Source organism: Brassica oleracea, chromosome C1 (assembly GCF_000695525.1).
Source record: "Brassica oleracea var. oleracea cultivar TO1000 chromosome C1, BOL, whole genome shotgun sequence".
NCBI classification, from domain to species: Eukaryota; Viridiplantae; Streptophyta; class Magnoliopsida; order Brassicales; family Brassicaceae; genus Brassica; species Brassica oleracea.
Genome location: NC_027748.1, coordinates 23,807,211 through 23,826,371, shown reverse-complemented (window position 1 = coordinate 23,826,371; position 19,161 = coordinate 23,807,211). Strand labels below are relative to the sequence as shown.

Below are 19,161 nucleotides of genomic sequence, written 5' to 3'. Positions count from 1 at the left end.
AACCTATAGATTACCTTGGATTGTGAAGCATGGTCGACCTTGTTGGCGTATACACAAATTGTGTCACCGTCCTTGCAATGGTGATCGGAGGCGTCATATCACTTTCTATATTCAAACCACTTTCCCCTACTTATTCTTCTAGCTCTTCAAACATATGTCTATCTCCTTCGATGACAGTTTCAACATTCTCTTGCATCTTACTCCCTCTCTCTCTGTTTCATATTAAGTGTCGTTTTGGGTCTATGCACACGGATTAAGGAAACAATTAATTTTGTACATTTTCTATATAAAAACACAATTACCAATACACTTAACCATATTTCAACCAATAGAAAAATAAATTACTGAATAAAACTAATAAATTTTGCATTGAAAATCAAAAACGACACTTATTTTGTAATGAAAAAAATTCTCTACAACGATACTTATTCAAAAACGGAGGGAGTATATTTTTGTAAAGTGTGAGCATACCATCAATATTTTCATTATCAGTTAAAATACAATACCATTGGAAAATAACTATCATTAGAATTATTATTATTAAACAATAAAATCAATTTTAACATCATACATCTTTCTATTATTAATACTAAATCATTTAAGTACTACTATACAACACTGTAATACCAGTAGAACTGTTAAACATAGTTTTACTAATAGTTCTAATAAAACTATTTTGTCTCAGTAATACTAGTACTCTTAAAAATACCCAGAAATTTTCCTTTTACGAACTTATTTAATTTTTAGGACGATATTGTTTGATTAAACCAATACTATCATTTTCTATGACCATTTTAAATATATGTAGTAGGTAACCCATCTTTTTCTTTCTTCACAAAAGTGAAATAAACCCAATGCCCATAAAACACATTCAAAAAAATATTTTATCTCTCTAAATTTTCACTAAACCTTACATTATTTACATTATCTATCTCTATGATATACATCTTATTTTAATAATATTCCAGAAAAGATATCATCAAAACCAGACATAATAAACCCACCAACCAAAAAACAGTTTTAATTTTTATTTTCAATTTTTCAAAATACTCATCAAATCTTACATTCTTTACTTTACCCTTGATGTCTACTTTATTGAATGATATTCCAGATTTTTTTTTTTTCAAAAACAGCCATAATAAACCCACCAATTCATAAACACTGTTTTAAAAATTATTTCCAGTCTCTCAAAATACACATCAAAATTTATATTTTTACTTTACCCATGATGTATACTTTGTTTTAATGATATTTCATAATTCTTTTTTTCAAAAACAGCCATAATAAACCCCGCCAACCCGTAAATACAGTTTTAAAAAATCATTTTCAGTCTCTCAAAATAGTCATCAGATCTTACATTCTTCTTATCACTCATGATGTAAAATTCATTATAATGATATTCTTGAACAAATTTCATCAAAAATAGATGTATATTACATATTCTTTAAAGCTTCAATTCATCCATGGAGGAATGAGGATACACGATCTATAGAGAAAAAGAAAAAAAAAACTGAGCCCCACCTGAATTTTAATTGGTTGAGACTTGTTGTAGAATCAAACTGGTAATTGATTTATTAATAATTTATTTAATTTATGAATTGGTGAGGTAAAAAAAAATATTAAACAATTAGAGGGTAATTTAGGGATGACAAAGAGAGAAGGTCAGTGAGAATAGAGAGAGAGGATAAAGAGAATAATTTTTTTCCAATAACATATTGAGCTAAGTTCTCTTTAAACCAGAGCATTTGATCCTCTACTTTTTTTTTCCGTGTAACACGATCCTCTTCTACTATATCATTAAATATCCAATACATACGTTGATAATTAATACCGCGTGACTTGCCACGCCTAATAAATATGAACGTTAAAAACGTATAGATCTAACCCAGGTTCTAAATCGCGGCGAGTTGACCCGAGAACTCGGCGGTTAATCGCTTAGCGGTAGATCACCGTGGCGAGAAGGTGATAATCGGCAGGGCTTGGCGGTGAGCCGTATTATGCCCGTGTTATCCGTGGAAGTGATAAGACCCTCCGGAGATCCATTCACTAGCACCGAATATTTAACTGCAGTGACACAACTCATTATCCATCGAATCCATTTGCCATCAAAACCCATAACCTTCATAGTCTCAGCTAATAAATTCTACTCCAGTCTATCATATGCTTTAGTAATATCTGTCTTAACTGCCATGTAAGAAGAAGCATGTCTTTTCCTAGCTTTAAGACTGTGGAATACCTTATGAGCTATCACAATGTTGTCTGAAATCATTCTTCCCGGGATGAAAGCATTTTGATTCTCTGAGATGATATTACTCAGATGTTCCTTGAGCCGGTTGACTAAGACTTTAGTAATAATCTTATATGAGACGTTACAAAGTGCTATAGGTCTAAACTCTTTCATACCAGTGGGAGGATATACCTTTGGTATCAGGCATATATTAGTATGACTGAGCTGATGATCCATCTCTCCTGTCTCAAAGAAACCCGTAATCTCCTTCATCACATCTTGTTTAATTTCCTCCCAATAACTGTGATAGAAAACCGCAGTAAACCCGTCAGGTCCTGGAGTCTTATGTGCACCAATATCCATTACAGCTCTATAGACTTCTTCCTCAGTAACCATTCTAGTAAGATCATGATTCATATTTGGAGTAACTCGTCTCTGAAAGTCGTGAAAAACCTTCTCATACATTTGTGGATTAACCCCTTCAAATGTATACAGCTCATTAAAGTAGTTGATCGCCACTATCGAAATCGCCTTATGACCTCTATGAATAACTCCTTGGTCATCTTGGATTACACTGATAGTATTTTTGATTCTTTTTCCTTTTGTGACAGCATGGAAATAACCTGTATTTCGATCTCCAGAACTTAACCAATTGATTCTGCTTTTTTGTTTCCAATAGATCTCTTCATCTATATAGGCTTGATTCAATTCATGTATGATCTCTGACCTCCTTTCCTGGCTCGTTGTTGTAGATGTTACAGCTTGATCCAACAAGGCTCGCAGCATTCCTATTTTCTCCTCTGCATTATTCCTGTTATGTCTCTTCCATCGAGATATATGGGTTCTACATCTACTTAGTCGTTGAACTAAAGGTATTTGTAGAAGTTGAGCTTGCCCTATCCCTTTCCATCCTCTACGAACAGTATCTTCAAAACCATCTTTTGACATCATGCGGCTATCAAAACGAAAACTCTTGCGCGGTTCTTCTTTCTCCACTGCGATGAAAGTTACCAGTGGTCGATGATCTTATTCCCCAATCTCCAAGAATTCTGTTTGAGAACCAGGAAACATCTCAAACCATTTAGTATTGGCCATTGTTCTGTCTAGACAACATTTAACAAGATGATTTCCTCTTTGTCCTGCCCATGAGAATCTGTCCCCTACCGACTGAAGATCGACCAAATCACAAATCCTCATCATCTGTCTGAACTCCTGAAACGAGCTTTCTGATCGCCTTCTTCCACCATCTTTTTCATGGTTCCCTAATATCTCATTAAAGTCCCCAAGAAGAAACCAAGCCTGTTGTCTTCTGGTTAAGCTTAGTCTTGTTAGTCTTTCCCATAAGTAGTGTCTGAGAGGTGTCAGGATGCCCATACACGTAAGAGAAATAGTATTCCATTCCATTAAACACAACTTTACAATCGATAAGATGTGCAGACTGACTAACAACACTTAACTGAACCAAAGACTTGTGAAAAATAACTAAACCACCTCCTACACCAACAGGTGAAACAATAACAGAAGAGGGAAATCCTAATTGAGCACCAACGTCTCGCACATAGTCGTCTTGCTGCTTGGTTTCTGACAAACACATAATGTCCGGGAGATATTTGCGGTTTATCTCCTTAAGGCGTCGAACTGTCGAGGCGAACTGTCGAGTCTGTGCCTAGGCCTCGACAGTTCCAGCAGGCTGTCCTCATGGCGGAAGAGGTGGTTCAGGGCCCACCGCGCCTCTCACCGTGTTTGAATCGTTTTGTACAGTCCCATCATGAGTAACCTGTTCACCACTCGCCGCCTCATTGCTTTTCTTACGTTTGGACTTGGAAGAATCTCTAGACTCGCCTCTTTCACCCCCGTTTTGTACAGTCCCATCATGAGTAACCTGTTCACCACTCGCAGCCTCATTGCTTTTCTTACGTTTGGACTTGGAAGAATCACTAGACTCGCCTCTTTCACCCTTGGAGAACTTCAATGTGTTCTCATTAGCACCAGACAACCAGCTCTTCCGCTTATGCCCCGATTCCTCCTCAACATCTTTAGGAAAACGTTGCCCATTTGGATAAAGAACATTATACATCTCGTCTCGATCAACATCACTCGTGAACATGGTTTGCATTCCATTACCGCTCCAGAGTTTCTCATCATCTGCTTCCCCCTCCAGGATCCTTATGTTCCTCTCATACTCTTCCTGCTCAGGATCCTCTTCCTCAACCAACGGCTCTACATTTTCCTCCGCTGCCTCATTACCATCAGCCACAACACCCTCATTAACTTCCTCATTTATTTCCTCAATGGCCACTCCTTGATTAGGTACAATCTCAATGTCATCATCTTCTTCATCTCCATTATGAGCTCCATCGTCATTATCAGGTCCTCCATTCTGAATCAGACAGGCGCCTGAGTCATGAGTGATCAGACCACGAACTTCACAAAAACCACGAAGCCTCTCGTATTGCAGCCTCAGTAGCGTGTTGACTCCTGGGACAAACTGAAAGTTCCTCTGAAACCGGAGAGGATGATTGACATTCCAATTCAATCTGACTCTGACATACTCCAGACGGTTCCCAATCTCCTCACTGTAATCCATCTGGATATACTCTCCCAAAAGTCTTGCTATGTTGACAATTACTTGTCGATTCATGTATTGCAGAGGAATTCCCCGGATTTGGATCCAGAAGGGAATGTAGTTAAGCATCTCCATGTCCATCAATGGTGTCCACCTCTGGAGCACAATCATACGATCCGCAAACGCCCACGGCCCCCTTCGGATCACCATATCCATTGATTCCTCGGAGGGGAAGACAAACTGGAAACGTCGGCCTTCAATGACACGTCCACGAACTAAACCTTCAAAGCCCCAGTTTCTTGGCATTGTAGCAAGGAGTGCTCGGAGATTCTGTCGTCGTGGCATCACTGGATGACCCACCAAGATGAATCGATTTTCTTCTTCGGCTTGACGCACCACCTCCGCCGGTAACACAAAAGGGGGATCTTCACTTCCCAAAGTTATATCTTGCATCGCTCTTCGAATATTATCAGCCATCAAGTTTTGAAAAATGAAAAATCTCCAAAGATGGATTGCAAGAAGAGAAAGTATGAATCTATAATATCCCCAATTGATTGGGAACTTATAAAGTCTTTCCGACAATAACTGCCTCCATACCACTTCGTCACGATCCACAATCGTGGAGATAGTCAGCAACGTGGTCGAAATCTTAGAATTAACCACCCCATTGCTCAAGAATTCATCATCAACCACCCAAAGAGTGGCGAGAAATTTGAAAAAATCTAACCGTTTCGGTTTCGCCTTTTTTGTCGCCTTTCAGAGCATTTTTCGTATATATAATCCCCATATAATCTTTAATTATTCGATTCGGCGCTAGGCCCAGATCAAACGCACGCGTCACGCCTAGCGCAATTTTGAACATGGGATCTAACCAGTTAATGAACTGACACGTGAATTCCCCAACTTACCGCCAATACAATACAAAACAAATCGAGAAAATTTAATGAATGAAAATATAAATAAATGATACGAAGTGGAAGAAAGTAGAGATAAGGTAGACCCCGGTAACCTCCACCGTTTGTTTGGTTAACGGAGTTACATTATATCTATAGGAAGACAGTACGAGTTCTATAAATACCTCCACCGTTTGTTTAGTAACGGAGTTGCAATATATCCGTAAAGAAGACAGTACGAATAAATACCTCACATCGTCTTCTTCATCCACTTTTGTTCTCTAGCTATTATACAGTTCGCATCAAATCAAAATTAGAGTTACAGATTCTCCGCTAAGGTGTGTGCATCTCTCTCTCTCTCTCTCTCTCCATCTTCTCCCTTTCTCTTACGCTATTAGGTCTAATTGATTGATTTTTCGTGCAATTTATCTAATTCCGATTAGATCTGAAACGAAATCGATTCGATCTGGGAACATAATGTGAGAGATTGTAGATTGCACATCGTATTCTAACCTTGTTATGATGCAGAGTGTGAAGACGGTGTTGTTCAGAGATTTGAGATCACACAACGATGGAGGTATTTGGAAAATCTTCAGCCAATGTTATTTACTTGTCTGCGATACTGGGCCGTCGTGACGGACCCGACCCGAGTCACAAATGTGACTGCAAATGCGAGAACGAGAACGTTTGTGGGAACATGTACCGTTGCAAGCTAACCGGGTTAACCCACGTCTGTGACAAGAACTGCAACCAAAGGATCCTTTATGATAACCATACCTCTTTGTGCCGAGCTAGTGGCCGGATGTTCCCGCTCTCCTCGGCTGAGGAACAGGCGGTTAGAGGTGTCCGTAGGAAGCTTGATGATGAGAGTCAGCCCTCTGAGAGCTGCGTTAAGCGTCGTCGGCGTGATGCTCAGTTTCATTCTTCTCCTTTCGAGAGGTCTTTCGGTGTTGTTAGCCCGATCTGCAGCCGAGCTGGGGATGGAATGGATATGAACTAGAAGAGGCTTTTCTTTTATCTGCTCACCTAGAATAATAACACTGCACAATTAGAGACGTTATTCATGTGCTTTTCCAGGGACACTGGTTTGTAGCTCCCTGTCTGATGAAGCATTTTATCTTAGTGTTGTTGAACTTTATGTAGTAGTTATAACTTAGGAGAGACTTTGTGATTCTGCTACTCTGTTCTGGACTTTCTTCTTTTAATATAACTAGGTTAAGTAGAATAATAACCCACTTGTTTCTGTCTTATATTCGCAGTTTGTCCTTGTGTTTGTATACAGGGTAGAGGCAGCCTTTCTTTGGTTGTGTATCTTGTTTTGGTTTGTTCTTAACTGTTACAAGATAGCATTGGTGATTCCTGATAAGTTTATTACGACAGGTTCTTCAAGATGAAGAATCGTTTTGGTTTGTTATCCTGCAGAATATTCTTTTGTGAGACATGATTGATTACAACCTATACTTTGTTTAAGATCAAGTTTCTTCTTTTACATGATTGATGAGCCCTACAAGTCCTGAATTCTTTTATGTGCGTGCAGGTTTCATAGTGTTGTCATGCAGGACAGCTAAATTGTCATTACTCTCTTTACAATGAATCAATTATTTTGACTGATATGTTTCTCAAATTTCAAGTGTTTTGAGGGGTAAGTCTAACAATTGGAAGCTTCCTTGTAGGTACATTTATGATCTCAACAGGCAACTAGGGGGAGAGGAAGGACGGGTATAGAAGAAAGATAATACATTAGCTAATGACATAGACTACATGGTAATTTTGCATTCGATAAACTGTGGCAAATTTCAAATTATTTTCTTTGGTTTGTTTATGCTGCAAGTTTTTTTGGCCTCTGTATCACCCAGTCATTTTTTTTTTTCATTCTCTCTTCATGTGTCTGAGGATCTGTTTTTTTCCAACATCTCCCAAACTTTAGTTTGTTGATTAAGATAACAAGTATTGACATCTTACGTCAACGGATTTGGACATTTTACATCTTACATCTTGGCAAGAGAACGAGGTCCTGGTATGTATTAGCATATACTAGCAATTACTGGTTCTTCATTTATTATATTATACTGAAGGTTTCATACTCGTTGGAATTTGAATTTAATGTTCTTAGTAGCTGAATACATAAAACTTTAGTTTTGGTTATAAAATCATTCCTTCAGACTAGTAAAATAGGCCAAAGGTCAACATTTTTTAATTCTATCACTAGTTGTTTTCATTGATAGCCTGATAAAAAAAGATTACATATAGCCATGTTATATAGCTATACTAGGGGTATTCCGGCGCTAGGGTTCGCACTTGTACTCTTATTTGCTGTGGGCCTGTGGCTACTCTCTTGGTGATTAGTCTCTCCATCCTCAAAGCCCTCGCTGTCCTTGTGTTAACTGAAACTCATGTTAACATAGTGAAGTAAGTTACGGTGTCATGTTATAGATCATGGATGATCTGATTGGTTAGTACCTCGTTCTAAGTCACCAACATTAATGTCCTCAACTTGAACAGGAAGGATAGTGTCTTGGTTGTATTGTATGTCTTGCTGGGGGCTTTGCAACTTCTTCTTGCGCGGATGCTTCTTCGTTGCTGACGGGCAAGCCTCCCATTAGTTTCTGTGAATGTTATTCAAACCGGAAAAGTAAGTTCCAAAACGGTAGTTCTAACTTGTTAAATAATTCTCAGCATTAGGTGTGTTCGACCATTAAGACGATCTAATTCTGATATTCCTCCGAGCAAGGTGGCTGGTGTTAGGGGAAGATAACACTCTCTTAACCAGGGCTGGCGTTGATCAGATACTGGAGAAACAGAGAGCAAATGACATGATGAAGTTGAAAATTATAAATCTGTCTGAAATATTGTCGGGTTAGGACTTACTTTTTTTCTTTTTCCGGCTTCTTTTTGGTGCAGATGATGATGATGGTGTGGATAGTACAGGACCACTTTGTCTTCTCAGGGATCTCGCTGAAGGTGCTTTGCCTGTCACTGCTACTGGTGTCTTCACCATGACTTCTTGCAATCTAGATGGTAGAGAAATCAATGATGGAGAGTCTGAATCAAAAATGGGGTGAAAGTATGCAAGGGTTTGTTAGTAACGGAATGCTGAGTGCATTCCATTCACTATCTGCTTTTAGTATTTTGTTGTGGGAGTCGTACAGAATCTCTGCAACTGTTACTGGTTTATTAAAGCTAGGAGGATATAACTATGTAAAATCTTGGATAGTATCTACTGTTTCAGAACTTAGTGCAAATGGCATTAGGACTTATAACATGTAGTAAATTGTCGCTTATAAAGGTTTATAGAAGGTAGCATCTTGGGTTTTCTTGATTGTGATCATCACTGATTAGTGTTCTTATTTTGTTGAGAAGTTTCAAACATTTTGTTGTACATAGTACATGAAGATGTTTGATGCTTGTTATCATCACGTACTGGGATGAAGAGTTGCGAACAGATGGATATATTTTTTTTTTCTTAAAGCGTCCATCAACTCTTGCAAGTTGTTGCAATTTTTGTCACTTCTATTAGAACCACTAACAAAAATAGTTTTTATTGTTTCATGCAATTAAAGGTTTCGTAAAATAAATGTGTTAAAGTGCAAAAAAAAAATGGTAATAGAATCATCCATAATGTTAATATTGTTAGAATTTTTAACACATACTATGATGTTTTATAAGATTCGCAGGCGCTGTCATGTTCGAACGTAACAATGAAAACTGCGTGAATACTAGTGTTGGGCATAAAAACCAAACTGAACCGAGTCAAACTGAACCAACCGAATCGAAACCGATTCAAACCTAACCAAAGTCTATTTCAAATCATTCGTTTGAAGAATTTCTCAACCCCAATGGTTTGGTTTTAAACCGAACCGAAAAAACCGATGTGTTTTTGTAATTATATAAATTAAAAATATTAGTAATACCAATATACTAAAATTCTAATATCAAACCAAGTATTTTCCATTTTTCATTCATTAACATATATTTTTCATTCATTCTCAAAATATTTGATTTAAAAAAATAGAAAAGTTATAGTATTTTTATATTCTTTATATATGTAAACGTAGATGTTAAATCTAAACCTAAAACCTAAAGCAAATTTTATTAAAAACAAAATTTCATTCTTCACGGCGTCACATGGAAGATGATTCATTGCATGCTTTCTAATGATGATATAAGAGACATTACTAATGATATTGGTTTTTTTTTTTACTTAACTTTCATTTGTTGTAATTCTTATATATTTTTGTGATTCTTAAGAGGTTTTTGTTTCAGTTTTATATTGAATTTAGTTCACATAGTTTATGTTTACATAATTTATGTTTTAAAACATAATTTCTCTTAAAAAAATTAAACTAAGAAGAACCTAATTAAACTGATCCAAAAATAAACCGAACCGAATACAAACTGAACCGAATATAAACCGAACCGAAATCAAACCGTACCGAACCGAACCAAACTAACTATGGTTTATTTCAGTTAGAAAAATACTAGAACCGAACTAACCAAATCGAACCGAACCGAGAAAATAATCGGAGTGCCCACACCTAAATACGGGAAAATATATAAACCTAACACATGCGGCCTTTTTAATGTTTAAAGTTTTGCATTGATAAAAGAAAGAACAACAACCACGACTCAGAGTTTTTGTTTAATAAAAAAAAAAAAAAAAAAAAATCGAAATAACATTGCACTCATGTACCGTAATATCCCAACTACATGGACTTTGCAGTGATGTACGGACATACAAGTACTCACACCACAAAGAGAGGAAAATCTAACATTCTGTCAGTTATGATAGGATTCTATTTAAAAAGTAATTGTGTACGTACAAAAAATCTGTTGAGAGTTTTGAGATATTAAAATCGCAGACAATTTAAACACAAATACTTTTATAAATTAAAATTAAAATTAACAACCAAAATTTTAACAGTAAAATAAAAATTAGACGTCTTTTGTTTTCTTTTTCTTTAAAGCTTTAGAGTCGTGCAACAAACTAATAAAATATTTAATTTTATACATTTTCTAAACAAAAATATCATTGACTATCTAATTAATCATAATTAAACCAACAGAAAAATAATATGCAAAATATAAAAGGTCATATAGCATAAAAATCAATAAATATTACATTGAACATTTAAGACCTCATGTAGTTTGTAACAAAAAAAAAATCTCTAACGTCATTTATTGAAAACGGAAGGACGTACGTAGTATCGATTTGAATAGTATCAACAGTCTAAACAAGCATGACTATAATTGTGAGATTTTTAAACTTGTGATGAGGATATTCTATTTTACTTTTACTTTTGTTTACATCAAAATCCTCCTGAGAGGTTTTGGATTTTCAAAAAAAATAAAAAATAAAACTAAAAGATGACATTGATCTTAGGATTCGTAGCCATTTTATCAATCTACGAATTCGAAACTATGACTTCAAGAGAGGAGGAAGAGAGACGAGATATTTGGTCGACGAGGAAGAGTATACGAGATTAAAAAAATAAAAAAATAAATTAAAAGATGACATTGATCTTAGGATTCTTATCCATTTTATCAGTCTACGAATTCGAAACTATGACTTCAAGAGAGGAGGAAGAGAGACGAGATATTTGGTCGACGAGGAAGAGTATACGAGATTCATACTCACGCGCCTGATCTAGAGACTCTACCTCTAGCTCCGCCAGCTGCGAGCAGAGTCTCTCCTCAGCCTCTTCCGCCACCACCGTCCGCCGCCAATTGAACCATCTCTTTCTTCATCTCCTCCATTTATCACTCCAATTCTCCATTTCTCCTCCGTAGCTCCTCCACCTTGTCCGCCGCCACCGTCACGTAACCTCCTCCTCTTCCCATTAAGAGCATCTCCAAAAAGACTCTCTATTATAGAGTTTTACAAACTCTATATTTGAAGTTTCAAGGTGTTCTTCTCCAAAAGCAAAACTTCAAATTTAACTTCAAAATTATTTATAATTTACACTATGCTCCTTCTATTTGTCATAATTAATATAAATCCATAAAACTTTTGTAGATAACTAGCACATATATAAAATATTATAGTAATATTAATTAATAAAATATTACACTAAAATATAAAATTATAAATAGAAATACTTAATTAAATATTAAACTACAAGAAAAATACTACATTATTACATAAAATTATTTTAAAATGCACCATTTTCGGTTATACAAAATTTGTTTGGAAAATATTTTAAAAGTTCTGAAGAAAATTTACTAGACTATTAGTGTTGATGTAATATTTAAATTTATGTAATAATTATGTCTTCATGTATATATCTTCTTTAAAAAATTATTAAGTTTCTTTTGTAATATTCTTGTTGTCTAATTCTACTTTTAAAATATTATAAATCTTATTTTGATTTTAAAAAAACTTCTATATGTAAAATTTTAATTTATAGAAATAAATTTGAAATATTTAAAGTATAAAAAAGTTTTAAAGATTAAAATTATGGATGAGAAAATACTTAAGAATCATAAATGTGATGTATAATTAATTATAAGGACAAAGATGCAAATAAAAAGATGAAACTTCAAATTTAGAGTTTTAAGAAATGAAACTTCAAATATGAAGTTTCACTTTTTAAAACTCTAAATTTGAAGTTTTGAAGTTTCTTTTTGGAGAGCAAAAAACTCTATATTTGAAGTTATAGAGTTTCTTTTGGAGATGCTCTAATTTCAGTTGCTAATTCTCCGTAGATTCTTCTTTTGTATAGAGAAAGCTATTTATTTTGGTGGTGTTATTACCTCTGTAGGTGTAGTAGTTCTGTCTGTGTGTTGATCCTTTTATCAAGAGCATCTCCAACCCCTAGCTATTTTCACTTCTATATGCTATAATAGAGGTAAAAGTGTTTCATCTCATCTCTATTTTCACCTCTAAAATAGAGATTTTTATTTTTTCCTCTATTTATAGAAAAAAAAATTGCATTCCTTTATTATAGAATCATACTTTTTTATTTTCAAAATAGTCCTTTAACTTTCAAATTTTTATATTTGTAACCAAAATAATTATATTTATAGAGAAATACAGCTTTTGTAGGAGTATAATAACATTTTTTATTTACATAATAGTCTTTTAACAAAACTTTAGTTTAAAAAAATTCATAAGTTTATGAAAATATTTTAAAAGTTAAAAATAAATAGGGTTAGTTATCAATTTTTATAAACAAAATGTATCTTTTGTAAAATTAAAATAGAATCTTTTGAGAATATTCCTTTATAGAGGCAGAAATAGAGAAATACATTAGAGAGAAACTCATCTTTATTTTAGAGATGTTCTATTTTAGAGGTAAAAATAGGGGAATACATTGGAGATGGTCTAAGCCTCGTTTGCGTTTTGGTATATGGAATCGGGAGTGTCCAGGTTCAATGTACCCCGCGTTCTTCTTTTTGTTCAATATTTTGTTATGTCAAGTCGTTATCTATAGTCTCTCTTTGAAAAGTAGCCACACCTGGCGCGTAGTATACATGACTATTCACACGTCTTTGCATGGAACATTTACCAACACTCGTTCATCCCAACGCTTTAAGCCATTTTATATGACGGGTGGCAGATATTTTCTCTAAATTACATTTACTTAAAAACAGGTTGTGAAAATCCTCTAAAGAAAATCCGATTCTTTGGACAAAAGAACATACTGAAATAGTTCAAAAGATTAAAAAACATGTCTTAGAAATCCCATGTCCGCACATAGCAGATCCGGATTTAGAAAAAATCGTAGAAACTACGCTTCTGATTTAGGATATGAGGGTATTCTTAAAAAAAAAATTTAGATAGTCGCGAAAGTATTGTGCAATTTACGTCATCACACTGGAACGATACCCAAAAGAACTATTCTACTATCGAAAAGAAAATCTTGAGTATTGTTTTGTGTATACAAAAATTTCAAAGCGATCTTTTAAATAAAAAATTTCTTTTAAAAATTGATTGCAAAAGTGCTAAGGATGTTTTACAAAAGGATGTGAAAAACCTTGCATCAAAACAAATTTTTGCGCGATGGCAAGCGGTTTTGAGTATTTTTGATTTTGAAATTGAATTTATAAAAGGAGATTCAAACTTTGTCCCAAATTTCTTGACACGATAATTTCTCCAAAGCAGGTACAATGCCTCCGAAGAAGATGATTGACAAAGGCAAGGAAATTTCCCTTGAACCAATCTCAGAAAAACCCGAACCTACAAACACTCATCCAAAAACAGAACCCTGGATCTCAGTAACAAAAAAAAGTGCTAAAAAGGAAGAAATGCCAAAAACCCCAAAATCTCTCCAATCTTGAGAAGCTATCATGAATCAAATGTTACAATTGCAAAAAGCTTTCGAGCTTAGTTTTTCAAAGCAAGAGTTGGGAGAATCTTCCAAAAACCTTCCTTCTCAAGCTATTTCAAAATATAATAAAGTCCCTTCAAAAATGATTTCAAGAGAAAACCAGACCTCGAAAATTGTTTCAAAACCTTCAAATAATTCACAAATTATTCTGAAGGAGATATCCGAAACCGCTCCATCGGAGTATTTTGAAAAACATACATACCAAAATATTATAAATATCGAAAAGTAATTTTTTGTAAACAATGATCCGTTTTTAGAATCAAAAAATATTTTGGCAAAAATAATTTCTTTAAACCACATTATACAAATAAAACTGTGTTATTTTTTCAAACCATTTTGGAAATTACAGATTCAGTGTCCTTCAAACATTTTTATCTAAACGAAAACCACATTGATGCTGCTTATTCCACCTTCAAAATCCATAAAATCATTGCACCTTGTGATTGGGAATATGATCTTAACGACAATCTAAATTTTCCAGAAGATCTTAAAAATCTCCCTTGTTACAATGTACCCTTTAACTATTGGGATTATTGCCAAACATGGTACAATTCTTTTTTGATCCAATCTCCTTAACAAAAACACATGTGGTTGATCTTCTTTGACACCACTTGTAACTTATCCAAATCTCCCTATTGGTTCTTACCGTAGTGGAACTACTTTGGTTCTCTCACATAAATATTTAAACCCAATATCCAAAAATCATTCCAAATCTTCAAGACAAATTTCATTCCGTCTGAAGAAGAAAATAAATTTCCCCCACTAGTCCTCTTCCACTCAAAATGTCATTTTCCTTGGGTATTTTCATGGACCCTTGAATTTACTTCTGATCCAATTCCTGTTATCCGAAGAAAATTCAGAATCAAGTGGTGGGATAAATACAAAATTCCTTCAAACCTTTACACGTCAAATATTCTTACCTGGATAAAGGAACAAAACTCAAAAATCCAAACACTTAACCAAACACCAAACCAAACACCAGAGATAACCTTTTTCTTGGCTCAAAAATCCAAAATGTTAGCAATGTTGGCAGGTGCAAAATCTGAAGAAGAAATTAAGGCTATCTCCTTACAATTTCTACCGTCAATGTCAGATCAAATCTCTCGTACTTCAGGGAGTGATTCAAGGTCCCAAGTGCCAGATATCGGTGAAGAAATTTTTGGCAACGGTGGAGTTTAAATATATCTCCCCAAGAAATGCAAATCTCCTCAAAATCCAAAACATATCTTTGTTGCAACTCTGTCGGATACGGTTACATTGTTACGAATATTTTCCACGATCTCTTGTCGCAATACCCGATAAAAATCCAAAACATCAAATAAGTGCTATCTCCTGTAGCCATGAAGAGTAAGGTCCACTTCCAGCAGACATCAAACAATTATGGAGCTTAATGGAGCAAGCTTTTGCTAGTGGAGTTATCCATATATGCCACTTTTATTTTTATTTTAATTTTATGTATAATTGCACCCTTGTAAACTCCTATATATAGGAGTCTTTGCTTCAGTTGTAAACCAAGTTCTCATTCTCTCATTATCCTACTCTTTCATGCATATCCTCTCTTTCATTCTCTCTAGTCCTTGTAATCGAGAACATTGCTACAATATCATTTTTAGTAAGTTTTTAATAAATAAAGTTTCAATCATATTTTTCTTGTTTCTTTTTCTAAAACATTTAATTCATTTAACATGTTATCTGTAATTGCTGAAAAAGTTGGACTTGTTGGCTCAGATTTTATAACAAAATCATTTTGTGAAAGATCGTTTTCAGCAGAGTAAACCGGTTTTAGAATTTGTGACTGAAAGTTAACATTTCTTAAAACATAATTTGGAAAAGCCGAGGTTGAAAACCGGTGACGGAACTTTATACTCTTTCTTCTCTAGAAAAATCATGACCTAGTTGCAAGACTCTTTCTAAATCAATAGTTTCTGGATTAGAAGAAGATTCACACGTGTTAGAAGAAGATCCACACAAATATTCATCAATCCTATCTTGGTTATTTCTGATAAATGACAGTTTTACTTTTCCATCACGAAATTGCTCAATATGTTTTAAACATGTATTTGATTCTATAGATTCTTGGCTGAAGAGAGTTTTGGTTGGACAGCTCCCACGAGGACCCATTCGTCAGGAAGATTTATATCTTTCCATTGGATGGATCTCGGAATAACGGAGTTGGATCTTGAAAGATCAGTTTGAAGCAACAGGGTTTCCCCTTTTTTTGCTGGAAAGTTTTACTTTTGAAGAAAAAACACTTGTCATAGCTTTGTAATGAACTCTAAAGATCAAAGCAATTGGAATTGATCCTTCAATCATTTCATAGTTTTACGTTTTACTTGTAACACCAAAGATTTTAAAATATTTTTGTCATTTAGAGAAGCATTTAAGTTTGGATAGCAATCAAATGAAATTGGTCCAGTACATATACTAGATTCAACCGAGCTTAACAAAGAATCTTCAAATACTTTAAATTGTGTGTCTCTTAAAATAGCTAATATTGAAGTATTTAACCCTTCTTTAGAAAAAGGTTTTATACCGACTTGAACCAAGCCAATATAAATATATTTAAAGTGTTTTTCTTTATGCCTTTGTAAAGCTTTTGAGAAAATAAATGAATCGTCTCAAAAGTTTTTGTAAGTTGAATATCACGTTCCTCAGTTTTAATAGAAAAATTTGTTCTTAGAAAATTCATTTTTGAGATTTGGTAAATTTGATCTTTATGAATTCTCGGGATCTCCCAATTATCAATTGATCCTTGGAAATCATCTATAGTTGTTTCTTGACTAGTTACTATCTTTTTTGAATCTTTTATAGCTTTCTTTTCCAATCTGTAAGAAGAAGAGGCGGATTGAGATTTGTATGATGATGATCTAAAATATGATTCCATCATTGATAGTAAAAGTGAAAATCTAAGACTCCTTACAATCCTGTCTAGAGAGAGGTTTCGTTTTCGCAACACCTACGGGACTGTGGACCTTGTCTAGACCGGAAAAAAAACTCAGGAGGACTAAGATTTAATCCTATAAGAACCAAAGATCGAAAAAATAGTAGATCACCAACACCCAAAACTTTAGACGCCTACTCAACCTTGGCTATGATACCATCAGACAAAACATTGGTGATACCAGTCCTGGAAGTCTTCTAGCGGATTTTTCTCTCATATCTCCTCTTTCATAACAAATCTGAGTGTTTTGGTAAGTTTCTATGTCTGATTTTTTTTTTCATTTGGTAACCTCTGATTTCTTAAAGCTCTTAGATTTTTTTCCAAACTAAGACTCTCCAACCTCTCTCTAATCTCTTAGAACTTAAAAAAAAAACAAAATTTATATCAATTTATTATTTTTTGTCACATGTCTTTCTCACTAATTCATCTTGTTTTGTAGGTTTTTTATTACATGGTTCTCATCTTGCACTCCTTTAAATATAGATCTATAAATCATTTTTATTTGTTAACCTCTTCTTGCTTAATTTTTTTCTTTTTAAAACTCTTTTGGTTGTTTTAAGATCTTACCTTATTTTTGAAGCTTTTCTATGTTTGAAGCCATTTGAATGCTTTTGGATATGCGAGTTTTTTTAGATCTGAGACAGCTGGAAGTCTTTTGGAAGTCTTCTGGTGGAGTCTTCTCCCATGTCAAGTGGAGTCCAAGCTTGTCTTTGCGGATGAATGATCCATAATAGTTTTGTTTATGGTATGTTTTGTGATTTGTAGGTGTACTCTTTTAGTTAGATTTCTTTTGTAAATTTGAAGATATATTAATAAAAAAAAAATTGGTAAATATATTCATATCTACAATATTATATTGTCAAAAGTTATTGATACAACTTCGATAGCAAAACACAATAACACAAAAAAATTAATCAAATTTACTACAACTAAGGGAGAAAACTTCTCAAGAAAACTTAGTCAAATTCATAAACAATCAGACATTACATAAGTTCATACATATAATAGTTTCATTAGAATTCTTCTGAGAAGACTTCTCGGAAGACTTAAATTTCAAGCGGAATTTTAAAGCGGGAAATTAAAATTTAAGCGCGAAACTCAATTTTTTAGTGAAAATTGAAATTTCAAGTTTCATGAAAGTTTAAAAGTATATCTTATGATCTAAGAAGACATATTAAACCATATGACTTGATATTCTTGAAGCTACTTAACACTTTTGAAAGTTAAAAAAAAAATATCTTAAAGTTATTTAACAAGTTTTCAAAAACTAACGTAGAAACATTAATAAATATGAATGTTGGTAACCTCATAATTATCACCAAATAAGTTATCAAGTTCATTCAGTAAGCCCAGTATTGACTTATATACGTGAATTAACAAGAAAATATTAAAAAATCTTTATAATTGTAGAGAAAATGAAAGTTTATTAAACATTGGCGTAGAAGACTTCCACAGAAGTTTTCCAGAAGAGGAAGTCTTCCACTTAAGTCATTTTTGCAATTGAAAATTTACAAAGGAATACTTCTAGGAAAGTATACTCTACAGCAAACTTCTTTGGAAGTCTTCCTTTGTAAATATTAGCTTACTTTTGTTTTTGAAAAAAATCTTGAAAATACCAGAGAAGACTTCCCGGTAAGTCTTCTAGGATAAACAAGTTAGTTTTGCAGTTGACTGAATTATGTCATAAATTTGACCTTTTTACTTTTGCTAGAAGACTTCCATGTAAGTCGTCTCATGTTACTTATGCAATTGAAGAATAAAACTTAAATATTTAATTTTAACTAGAAGACTTCCATGTAAGTCTTCCATGTAAGTCTTCCGGCAGAAGACTTACAAGTAAATCTTCTGGCAGATGACTTACACGTAAGTCTTCTGTGATAACCAAAGGTTTGACCAGAATCTCGGAATAAAACTCTAGAAAACTTCTGTGTAAGTCTTCTCTCGGAAAACTTACATGAAAGTCTTCTAAATAAAATTGAATATTTAAATTTTATTTTTCAATTGCAAAAGTAAAATAAGAAGACTTCCACTGACAATTAGAAGACTTCCACCGACAGTTTATAAGACTTCTCCGGAAGTTTTCTGGCGGAAGACTTTCATGTAAGTATTCTAGAAAGAGTCAAATTCCTGATACAATTCGGTCAATTACAAAACTAATATGCATTTTTGAGATTTTTTTTGTTAACAAAGAAAAATTGGAAGACTTC

General features: G+C 34.1%; 3 protein-coding genes and 1 long non-coding RNA gene across 17 annotated transcripts; 2 read left to right on the top strand and 2 right to left on the bottom strand.

Moving 5' to 3' along the window:
• Window positions 1–3,923: 3,923 nt before the first annotated feature.
• Window positions 3,924–5,270, bottom strand: LOC106335497. The gene has a single exon (XM_013774032.1). It carries the CDS (start codon window positions 5,268–5,270, stop codon window positions 3,924–3,926), a length of 1,347 nt encoding a protein of 448 aa, XP_013629486.1.
• A 617-nt stretch (window positions 5,271–5,887) lies between these two features.
• On the top strand, window positions 5,888–9,005 carry LOC106311514. Of its 14 annotated transcripts, XM_013748788.1 has the most exons (5): window positions 5,888–6,024; window positions 6,215–7,450; window positions 7,614–7,703; window positions 8,189–8,318; window positions 8,588–9,005. In XM_013748788.1, exon 2 carries the CDS (start codon window positions 6,258–6,260, stop codon window positions 6,684–6,686), a length of 429 nt encoding a protein of 142 aa, XP_013604242.1. In that variant the 5' UTR covers window positions 5,888–6,024; window positions 6,215–6,257; the 3' UTR covers window positions 6,687–7,450; window positions 7,614–7,703; window positions 8,189–8,318; window positions 8,588–9,005. The 14 variants fall into 14 exon arrangements, with proteins under 14 accessions (XP_013604242.1, XP_013604185.1, XP_013604225.1 ...); XM_013748731.1 differs by having other exon boundaries at window positions 6,215–6,771; window positions 7,360–8,318; XM_013748771.1 differs by lacking the exon at window positions 7,614–7,703.
• Window positions 9,006–11,232: 2,227 nt separating this feature from the next.
• On the bottom strand, window positions 11,233–11,524 carry LOC106303210. Its single transcript, XM_013739544.1, has 2 exons — window positions 11,454–11,524; window positions 11,233–11,398 (listed from the first exon to the last, which is right to left on the bottom strand). Exons 1-2 carry the CDS (start codon window positions 11,522–11,524, stop codon window positions 11,233–11,235), a joined length of 237 nt encoding a protein of 78 aa, XP_013594998.1.
• Window positions 11,525–15,536: 4,012 nt separating this feature from the next.
• LOC106300903 lies at window positions 15,537–16,397 on the top strand. Its single transcript, XR_001262107.1, has 2 exons — window positions 15,537–15,625; window positions 16,086–16,397. It is a non-coding gene; the product is annotated as an uncharacterized LOC106300903 (long non-coding RNA).
• Window positions 16,398–19,161: the final 2,764 nt, after the last annotated feature.

Excerpts from the sequence above, each read along its gene's own strand:
- LOC106335497 (XM_013774032.1), bottom strand. The coding sequence starts at position 5,270 with ATGGCTGATAATATTCGAAGAGCGATGCAAGATATAACTTTGGGAAGT.
- LOC106311514 (XM_013748731.1), top strand. The coding sequence starts at position 6,258 with ATGGAGGTATTTGGAAAATCTTCAGCCAATGTTATTTACTTGTCTGCG.
- LOC106303210 (XM_013739544.1), bottom strand. The coding sequence starts at position 11,524 with ATGGGAAGAGGAGGAGGTTACGTGACGGTGGCGGCGGACAAGGTGGAG. Across the intron at positions 11,399-11,453 it reads CTACGGAGGAGAAATGGAGA|GGTGGTGGCGGAAGAGGCTG; the intron begins ATTGGAGTGATA and ends TTGGCGGCGGAC.